The 10,846-nt window shown below is 39.6% G+C and overlaps 1 protein-coding gene across 1 annotated transcript in view; it reads right to left on the bottom strand.

The window, feature by feature from the left end:
• The window catches only part of LOC307009724 (uncharacterized protein), a gene marked incomplete at its 5' end in the record, with an annotated part of 42,211 nt that extends 42,156 nt beyond the window's left edge, over positions 1 to 55 (bottom strand). The window contains one exon of the mRNA XM_079633749.1: positions 1 to 55. This exon is cut by the window's left edge and continues 6 nt beyond it. Coding sequence (XP_079489875.1) covers positions 1 to 55 — 55 coding nt within the window.
• Between the last annotated feature and the right edge of the window lie 10,791 nt (positions 56 to 10,846).

The following is a 10,846-nucleotide window of genomic DNA, read 5'->3' as shown; positions in this document are numbered from 1 at the left end:
GAAGTGAAGAGAGAATGATCAGTCCCAGCAGACACAGATCACACTTATCAGACATTTTCTGTTTCTGTCAGTCTTCCTCTGCATTATATATAGTTACAGCTCCTCCTCTTCATTATATATAGTTACAGCTCCTCCTCTTCATTATATATAGTTATACGTCATCAGCTCCTCCTCTAGTTAGTAACTTCCTCTGATCCACTGAGTGTTGAAATCCTGCTAGAGTTGCTGTATAGAGACACGATGTCTCAGTGAAGTGTTGCTTTAAGTGTGTGTGTGTGTGTGTGTGTGTGTGTGTGTGTGTGTGTGTGTGTGTGTGTGTGTGTGTGTGTGTGTGTGTGTGTGTGTGTGTGTGTGTGAAACGTGTGAGAAGTGCATATACTGTGAACCGCACTGTCTCCACACACATCTGCTCTGAACAGTTTATTGGCTACTTTTGCACACGAGAGCCTCACTGTTAGTCTCACTTCTTTATTTTAGCAGTTTCCAGCATGCCGTTACAATCTAGACATAAAATAATTCCATTATTAGTAATAAAATTAGTTTGCTACAGAAATGTTTTCCAATATCCATGAGTCACTTGTAGAACATTTATTCTAAAACAGTTTTTAACTCAATAAACTGAACTCAGTTTTTAGAAGATATTAAGTTTCTACACATGGATTATAATATTCTGCTTTACTCTCTCCAGTCCTGAGACGTACTGTATATCCATAGGCGTAATTTGCAGGTGGGACGGATGGGACATGTCCCCACCACTTTTTGCCAGGGCCAATATTGTCCCACCACTTTTTTAAACATCTTGTGGCACGAATTTACCAATACAAATAAATCAAACATCTCCAGTTAACTAGCAGAGCATTCATTTCGTTCGTTTGTTAAATAAGAGATCTAGCGCTGAAATTTGTTTTTAAATCAAGTGATCAAAGCACTCGTCACACGAAAACTCTCGCACTGACAACATATAGGCTTTTACATCTCATTAAACGACAAATTAAACCCATAGACCGTAAAAGAAATGGACACAGCGACCCCATAGGTTTCAACAGAGAAAAGTGAAGCCCATTAGAAGCATCAGTTCCTGATCGCCAGATGAACTGTCACGACACGCACACGAGAAGCTGAAATCCAAGTGCAGTTTATTGGGTAATCCGTAATCGTAAATCCAAGCCAGCAAAGGGTCATAATCATGAAAATCAGTCCAAAACAAGAAACAAACACTAAGACAAACCAAGACAGACTCTGGGAAGCGGGTGACAAGAAACAAGGATTCCAGAACGAGTGATAAAACAGACAGGGTATAAATAGACAGACACTAACAAGGTGAGTGGGAACAGCTGAGTGTGATGATGAATGATGAGTCCGACAAGGGTGATGGGGATTGTAGTCCAATAGTGACTGACACCTGTGGGGGAAGAGGACCTCTATTGGCTACCCAGGGAACACCAACCAGACTCTGTGACGCGTACTGCTTGAGCTCTTCCTGAGCTTGACGACGTAGATGTGACGTGTGTCTGACAGCTGTCAGTCTTCTAGTCGCTGTGTCGAGAGAAATCTGAATCATTCCCTTCTGAATCTCGCAGAGACGGAGAGCGTGAGCATTAGCTGTCCATGAGCAGCAGCGGGAGCAACTTTATCACTCTCTGTGGGCTTCTCCCCTTACTTTATCAGACTTTATGCCTCCACGTCCCCCCGATTGCCCGTGAGCTTCTCCGCCGGTCTATACGGTAATTTCTCGACTGTGTGACAGAGAGTCGAGTGGTTATGACGCAATCGTTAGCCTATTTTTACTAAAACGGCTTCTACGAGGTCATAATGTAAGATACAAGGTAATAGAGCCTTTTATACATTGTCGTGTTTCTTTAGAAATAAATAATGGACAAATGTAGTCTCTAAACGCCTCAGATATAAAGTTATTCACTGTCAAAGTGACGCCAAAATGAATGGGAGTCAATGGAAAGCTAACAGCAGGAGAAGGCTTGATAGCCAATGCCCACATGGAAGAAACGCTTTCCGGATGCTGGATTACCCTTTGATTAAACCCCATGTACTGTATAAATCTATTGCTGGACATCGTAATGTTATTGTACATCTATCTAATTTAGCATTAACCCTAACCCTAACCCCACCTCACCTCACCCACTTTTTAAAACAAAGTTACGCCACTGCATATATCAGATCCAGACTCCTATATTAACACTACACACACCAAATGCCAGTTGATTTTCCTTTGGCCGGTGGATTTGGCAGTGGCACGAGTCGCTCTGACGGGGATAATTCTCGGTCAGCTGGTTTTGTGCTGTGACACACACTGAGCTGTTTAAAGAGATATAGAGATGCTTTAAAGTCTATTCTGAATTTAATTGGCGGTAAAATGCTGTTGCAACACTGGCTCATTTGAAAAACGGATCAGTGACAACATGCGCTGTGTTGTGCACGTTTCATAACAGTTTCAAAGTGAAATGAGTGAGTGGCACTAAAAGCGTGTTCAGTCTTTTTACCAGAATAGATGAACGTAAATATGGCAACGTTTTATTACGTCGAAGTTTGTACGTATCATCACAGCTCTGAGTTGAAATGTCCGGTGAGTGGCGCTAAAAGATTAATGCTCCATCACGTTTTAAAATAACGTACACCTACACGATAGTGTTTACAAAAGCAAATAATTAATAATACGTTACATTTATATAGCGCTTTATCTGAGACCTCAAAGCGCTTTACATAGAAGGGGGAATCTCCTCAACCACCACCAATGTACAGCATCACTTGGATGATGCGACGGCAGCCATATTGCGCCAGAACGCCCAACACACACCAGCTTACTTGTGGAGAGGAGACAGTGATGAAGCCAATCAGTGTATGGGGATGATGAGGAGGCCATGATGGACAGAGGCCACTGGGCATATGTTGGCCAGGACACCGGGGTTACACCCCTACTCTTTTGGCGCTCTTTGACTGTATAGTGTCCCCGTCACTACACTGGGGCGTTAGGACCCACACAGACCACAGGGTGAGCGCCCCCTGCTGGCCTCACTAACACCTCTACCAGCAGCAACCTGGTTTTCTCAGGAGTCTCCCATCCAGGTACTAACCAGGCTCAGCCCTGCTCAGCTTCAGTGGGACACCAGTCTTGAGCTACAGGGTGATATGGCTGCTGGCAAATGCGACATGAAAACGTAATCGTAGCCATGGTATTTAAGATTATTTATGAACTTTGAGCTCTTATATCATGACTCGTCTTGTACGGGATTCGAACCCAAGATCTTCCAGCTGAGCTACTGAGCAAGCTTAATAAGTTATCATAAATGTGTGTGAAAACCATTAAAAGTGCTGTTTTACTGCCTCTAGTCTTCATTTATTTTAGAAACTGCAGTAATATGTACATATTGGGACGTATATTGCGTTTTGCTATAATGTTGCCACAGGAAAGTTTTTCCAATGAGTCAGTGTTGGCTATATTTTATGAATACATTGGTGTGTCATTATGAAAGTCAGTGTGTGTCATCGGCACCATGCTCTGAAGATACTCAAGATATTTCTTCCTTGTAAAAATATAATGAAAAAATAAATAAAAATGATAATATCTTTTATTTTTTCCTTTTGTAATGAACAATGATATCAATCATGCCGTAGTCGGACCGAACCTGCTGTCCACAGTAATGGTGTCGTGTGTGTGTCACAGTCAGGTTTGTTTGGACTCGTGTCTGGTGTCGTCTTTAGTGGGTGTGTTGTATGTTGCTCTTTCCTGTTCAGATTACCTGTTGGATTTATTAAATATTACCTATTGGCTTCTTCTTCATCATCTTCATCATCTTCGTGTGTGTTTCTACCCCTGCGTGACAGTCTCTTTGTGTTGTGGCTTTGAGCTCTAGTATTTTCAGAAGCATGTCACCGCTGGCGTTGAGAAGTCAGTTAGTGTGTTTAACGCACACACAACTGTGACCAGTTTAGGCGGACGGGTGTGAACTCTCACACATTCAGAAAACAGTTCCTCTTCTTTCTACGACTGAACTGCTCAACTTTTTCCTGTTTTAATGGAAAATGATATGTTAATGTCAGAATTTGGCCGTGTTTTACTGCAAGGTTTAACAGTGAGTTTAAGAGAAGAACCTTCAAGATTATTTTAATACTAAAGCGTCACAGAGTTAGCTCAATGTAATTAACAAATAGGGAACGCAAATTGGAGTTCATAGATACCAAGCATGCTACACATGTGATCTTAGTTAAATTCTGAAATATTAGTTAACATCTTCACATCCAGGCCATCAAGTTTGTGTTAACGTCTCAACCAATCAGAGGCCTGCATTTAAAAACTTCTGACTCACTTGTTAAGAAGCTGCTGGAAATCTTTACCACAACAGGAAATAAAGCCGCTACGCAATGGTTACTCGGAACTACAGCCTTTGAAACATGATAAAAGAAAAAAAAAACTAAATAATTGTTTTCTGTAAATACATGAAGGGAGGTATTGAATAAAAGTCACCAGTAGTAAGTCAGTCTTACCAATACGATCAAGCTTTGGATTTTGAACATATCTGTTTTTGAATATTAAAAGTCATTTTTAAAGGTCCCATGACATGGGGTTATTATATTATTTTATAATGTTTCCTGGGTTGCCCTTATAATGTTAGTATGTTTTTTAGATAAAAAATTTTAGTAACAAAAAAATTTAGAAACAAAAGGCATTTTTCCTAGCCCAGTTTTAGCCTCTGATTTGAACGCTCTGTTTGAAGGGGTGTGTCTGTGTGAGACTCAGTGTAACCGGCCACTGCTGTGATTGGCTGACATGCTCGCATATGAAATAGCTACTTATTACATGTGAAACTCTCTCAAATACTTTTACTACAGCTATTATATGTTTTTACCATTACAGATATCGAGATTTACAAATCGTCAGAAGTTTTTAAAGTATTTAGATGTATTCCCATCACATAACATGTTGCCGTGATGAGCATTGCGCAGATGACAGTCTGTTGTTGATCGCGAGAATGAAGATCTTATCATTGCAACGCAGTTTCTGCACTCTCTCTGCTTTCACCAATGCAAACACGATGATGTAAATACAGTAAGAGCTTCATGTGCAGTGTAACGTGCGTCATTGATTTCATAACGAGTTTGGCAAGTGTCCAGATAAACTCGATCGCGCTGTGTGGAGAAATAGACACAGGATCAGTGCTAGTGGACACTAAAGGCCCAAATACTAAAATGAAATAGAGCTTTTTAATAACCGACTACGCCACTCTGATATCACACAGAGAATAATTATGCTTTATAAGACACGCAAGTTGTTTACACTAATGAAGAACAGAGATGTGAATATCATACAAAATAATTATTTATTAACAATAAAATCTCATTTAAAATGAACTGGGCGTGCCAGGCAGGACATGCCACACCAACTGGTCGTTTATGTGATCAGTAAAGGGAACATGATCATTTAACAAACGCTCAAAATGACATACAATAACACTACATTCAAGAGCTTTGGCTGAGGGCTCAAGAACAGCTAATACCTCCACGCACACACTCTGGAGTAACTCGCACCACTGCACACAAAATCCGTGCGTCCAGTGGCGTAACGAGTCAACACCGGGCCCTTAAGCAGGATTATCAAGGCGGGCCCCCCTACTACAACACGTGATGACGCTACACGCACAAAACAAAAAAAAAAATAAAAAAATGGTGACGGCGCACCATAACACATTGTTACTGTTACTGTCACTGCTATATACACATAGGCCTAAGTCCAAATACATAAAAAAATATGCTCACTTACATTATAGCTGCATTTTCCGGGCTTTCCTCTGTGCGAAGCATAGGTGCGAAGCTGTCAGGTCATAGGTTTAGTTACCTATGATCACGCGCGTGAACTCGACAATTGACTACTTTGGACTTCAACCGAAAACAGGAACTAAATACAGGTATTTGCGCTGGCTGAAATAACATCATTTTTATTCATATCTTTCTCATCTCCTGCAGTCAGATTCACTTGTGTTCACTCTGAAGGAATCACTCAACATGGCTGGGCACTTGTATGACACGAGAAATAAAAGCAGGTTTAAAATTAGACCCCATTCAAGTCGCAAATTTTAAAAAGAGGATAACACGGTGTAGGCAACACCGATTTTTGTCGTTGTTCTCTGTATTGACAGCACTCCAAATTTACTAAAAATTGAGCTCAATGTTAAAATTCTTAAAGTTCTCCTTTAAGATCCAGATCCAGATCCAGCGCGCACGGGCATTCTCAATTGACAGTATGGCAAGTCCAGAGAGACGACTCTGTCCCATTGAGCTCCTGAGATAGCTTTTTATCAGTTTCAGTTTAGAAAAAGAACGCTCTGACAAAAAATTTGACGACTCCATATCTGTCTCAAGTTCACCGGTTTTTACTGTTTTGCACGCAATGCGCATGTTCACCCGGGGATTCCCCAGTCCCAATTCGAAACAAATTACACCAAAATCATAGCCTGGGAAAACCCAGACCACTTCCGGCAAATTTAGATTTGCTCTGCAAATGGGTCTGGCAAAGAGCCCATTGAAACCCATTTCTAATCCGTCGAAATCGCGGCACCAATCAGAAACGTTGGGGCGGGCTTTACACGATGACGACAGAGCAGAGACGGTGACTGACAGATTTTGCACATTACAAAGATGGATGCCGCCGTGGAACATCACAACATCACTCGTTCGAATCAGCTATCGCGTCTGTTTCAAGCGATTTAAAATGGTCATTTTCGTTAACACAAACAGAGAATTGCTGAGAGTCTCGAGATGTTTCTCCGTCGCTCTGCATACGTCATGTCATTCATCGCTCTGATTGGTTTTAGATCTATCCGACGTCCGTTGGTGACGCCCCTGTGGAAATGAATTGTCTATGGAGCTTTGCCAGACCCTTACTCAGTTACAACTGAGAGTGGTCTGGGTTTTCCCAGGCTACCAAAATCATCATTGTTCATTTCAAACATTTATTTAATGATCAGTCAAATATGTTGTTGTCATTATTTATTCAAATCAATAAGCAAAAAATTAAAATGCGATCAGACTATAAGTAGTAAAATGCGATAGGGGGACCCGCCTGGGCCTGTCAATCAATATCGTCCAGTCACGCGGGCGGGCCCCTGATTGGTCCGGGCCCGTAAGCAACCGCTTACCCTGCTTACCGATAGTTACGCCCCTGCTTGAGGGAGTTTCAGGACCGGAGACTTCACATGACGAGCAGACGAGGAAGGCAGCAGCAAGAGAGGGAGCAGGAAGAGCGTTTTGGCTTTTAAGGAATGTAAGGATACGCCTTCTTCTGGGACAAGAGCGAATCGGATCCTCTGATCCGGAGCGGGAGAATGTTCCTTTGTTTGTAAAGACACGCCCACTTTGACTATGTCATGTGAGAGATCGAATTTAACCCCCTGGGGTCGGCAATCACGCCGGCGTGATTTGCGCGTTTTTTTTCACATAGCAGCTGAATAAACTTAAAATACTCCGTCATTTGTGGTCATACAGACTTAATAAAAATGAAAAAAGAATCTGTGAGATGTCTACTTTTGTATGTGTCCACTTACAATCAAAACAAAACGTTGTGCTTTTGTAAAATAAAGAAATTAAACAGGGTGTGCTTTCTGCCTCTCCGTCTCGTGAACTTTTTTTTCTTGAGCATGTCTCTAAACATTTAAAAAAACTCAGCGAATACTTGTCACACATTTGTGAGCTCTATATATTTATAATCATTTAAGTGTGTAGTTTTAAATTATCTGATTCAAAACGAAAACAAATATTCTCTGTTTAAGTAATTTGTATAAAACCAACAAGATATTCAGTTTCTCTAACCCTTCCTCATTAGTTTTAATGTGACCACACCCACACGCGCAAAACATATAGAGATGCAAATCGTCCATGTGTCGCGCGAACGCCCCCATTACCTCAACAACAAAGCGGCAAACTTTATCAGTCCTCTTCAGTCGTCGAGTTTGGAAGACATGCTGTGAGATTATTGGGTTTACAGCTGAAGAAGAAGATCGCGATTTGAAGACAAGAACGATTTTAAGGTAAGAAATAATCCTGAATTATATTAGTTAGTGTTATTGTTGCATAAACTTCATATTGCCATTGAACTGTTGCTCGATGCTTCAGTGAATGTCCCCTGCACGCGCTGTGAGAGTTTGAAAACGCAGTCGCGAGACGTGCGTTTGAAAAGCAAACCATGATTTTACTCCAATCTCATTTCATAACGTCATATCGATGTAAACATTTGAAGTAACATGTGATAATCAATATGTTTTTCTCTAGTGTAGTGTTACTGAAGTGTTCCTTTTTAACTATGCCTGCTATACTGTTCTTATTATTTGATTCAGCCCTGCTGCAAAAAATACTTTCTTAGTTAGTATTTTTGTTTTGTTTCCAGTCCAAATATCTAAAAATTCTTAAACCAAGAAGTGTTTACTAGAGAAGTAAAATGACATAAGAAATTCTATTTTGTTTTAAGATAAAAATAAAGTAATTTAAGTAATTTTTGCTTAAAACGAGCAAAATTATCTGCCAATGGGGTAAGCAAAAAATTCTTGGTTTCCATTTGAATTAAGATTTTTTTTCTTGTTTTCTATTCGAATTCAGATTTTTTTGCTTACCCCATTGGCAGATAATTTTGCTCGTTTTAAGCAAAAATTACTTAAATTACTTTATTTTTATCTTAAAACAAAATAGAATTTCTTATGTCATTTTACTTCTCTAGTAAATGCTTCTTGATTTAATAATTTTTAGATATTTGGACTGGAAACAAAACAAAAATACTAAGTAAGAAAATCATTTTTTGCAGTGCAGGTATATGCCTACAAGGCACAACAAATATATATATATGTATATATATATATATATATATATATATATATATGTGTGTGTGTGTGTGTGTGTGTATTTTGTAAATTTTAAAAAGGAATTTTCACCAGAAATCTAAAATGTATTCCCACAATCATGCAGCCCTGGTTTCTTCTTGATATCAGCATGCTCACAGCTTTTTTATATATATATATATTTTTTAGGTAGCTACCCGTCCTGCTGACTTCAACATGAGCATGAGGAGGTAAAGTGAAAAATCAAACACCTTGGAAATGACAGGTATGCACTATGTTTCAGGAAAGGAAAGGTGTGTGACTGGTTAAGTCTCTGTCTTTAGTTCAGTGTGTTAAATAATGTGCTTTTTGCCATTTGTTGTGTATCTTTGGATGATGTTGTGTTGTAAATAAATTCAAACAATCAAAAAGCCATTTTTTTTTTAATCTCCTCATTCTTTGTGCAAGGTAATGTAATGATAGTGCCTGAGAGCTCCTAATAGGGCCATTATGGGAGGCTCTTTGTCTCTCTCAGGTGTGAAACACTCAATATTCATGGTGGTTAACGCCTCCTCGCATAAAGCTTTCTTACACAAAACATGTCATACAAATTTTAAATCAATATATTGTCTTATCTGAATGAGTATTCAGGATGATTTTCACATAGTTTTGGAGCAAATATTCTAGGCTACGTGATACAATTTTCAAAAGCCTTGCGACGAAATAATTAGTTTGTCTTTCATGACATTATTTCAGTGACTTTTTTTTTGGTCATTTTCACAAACCACGCATAAATGTTATTATCTCAAAACTACAAACTTTTACATACATGCTGCTGACATATTATTGTAGCAGAGTTTGTGCTGAATGCAGTGTAATAATACTTTAGTCATGAAAATGTCACAAGTAACAGAAATAAGCACAAATGTCAGAGCATGTCAGAACACCTCCAGGACCCAGAAAACACCTCAGACCCCTGAGGGTTAACATTCATATTTAGAAGTATGGTATTTCCGAGAATAAATGCATATTATTGTACCTTGCAGTCAAGATTCAACTCCGTTAGGTCTCAGGATTTAAAATGATATCAAACACATTCAGGTTACGGTTAGGAATACAACGTTTGATTATTATGCATTAGTCTAGACATTTTAAAGTTTAATTAATACGTGCTATAATTGTAAACTAAATTCCACATCGGTCGTGACACATAAATGGCAACACAAAAATATCAAGTCCATTTGTTAAGGTCTTAAATATGATTCTGTTGAATAAAGTCTCTTGGTGTGTGTGTGGAAGACCAAATGTTGTTGTGAGGAATGTGTGGTGTCCGGTTACATGTTGGTGTGAGCCATGTTGGTGTCCTGTCCTGTTGAAGTGTGTGTGAGGATCACGATTCATTAATTTGACCAGATGTCAATAGTCAATGTTGCTACAACGCCCAGGTCTGCATTAGAAGATACTTTGAGTAGTCGTGCAGTGGCCATGATGGAGTAACCAGACAGATGAGTATCCATGTAGACGAGCAGACGAAAGAACCCAATTCAAGATCAGAAGTACATGGGTTGAACAGCTTCATTCAAGCCATCTAACTACTCTCGTCTCAATTATCTTTCTCTTACTTAGATTTCTTTTCTTTTCCATTGAGAGTCTCGGTTCTAAGATAAGTTTTGCCGCAAAGTTTCGGTTCAATGATTCGACTGCAAAGCCCGCTTCCAACTTCAAAGACTTTCCATCCATCCGCCAACACACCATGTGATTGGCTTCCCAAGACATCTATCCAGAGGAGACCGCCAACCAATCAACGAACCCGGGAAACCCCCTTTAGGGAATCCCCAAAGGAATGCAAAGACAAACAAGAAGGCTCCAGACTTTTAACTGAACTGGTGCTTTGATATAAAATTGAATAACCCGCCTAAGAAACGATAGAAGGGTTAAATTAATGATTGATGGTTCGTTCAGGTCATGTCTTATAAGTGCATATAGAAACTTGGGATTTCATCATCTCACTCTTAAAACTCATTCTTTCC

This window comes from Phoxinus phoxinus (genome assembly GCF_949152265.1).
Source record: "Phoxinus phoxinus genome assembly, chromosome: 1".
NCBI classification, from domain to species: Eukaryota; Metazoa; Chordata; class Actinopteri; order Cypriniformes; family Leuciscidae; genus Phoxinus; species Phoxinus phoxinus.
Note: the sequence above shows the minus strand (reverse complement) of the source record. Positions and strands in the feature narration are given on the sequence as shown.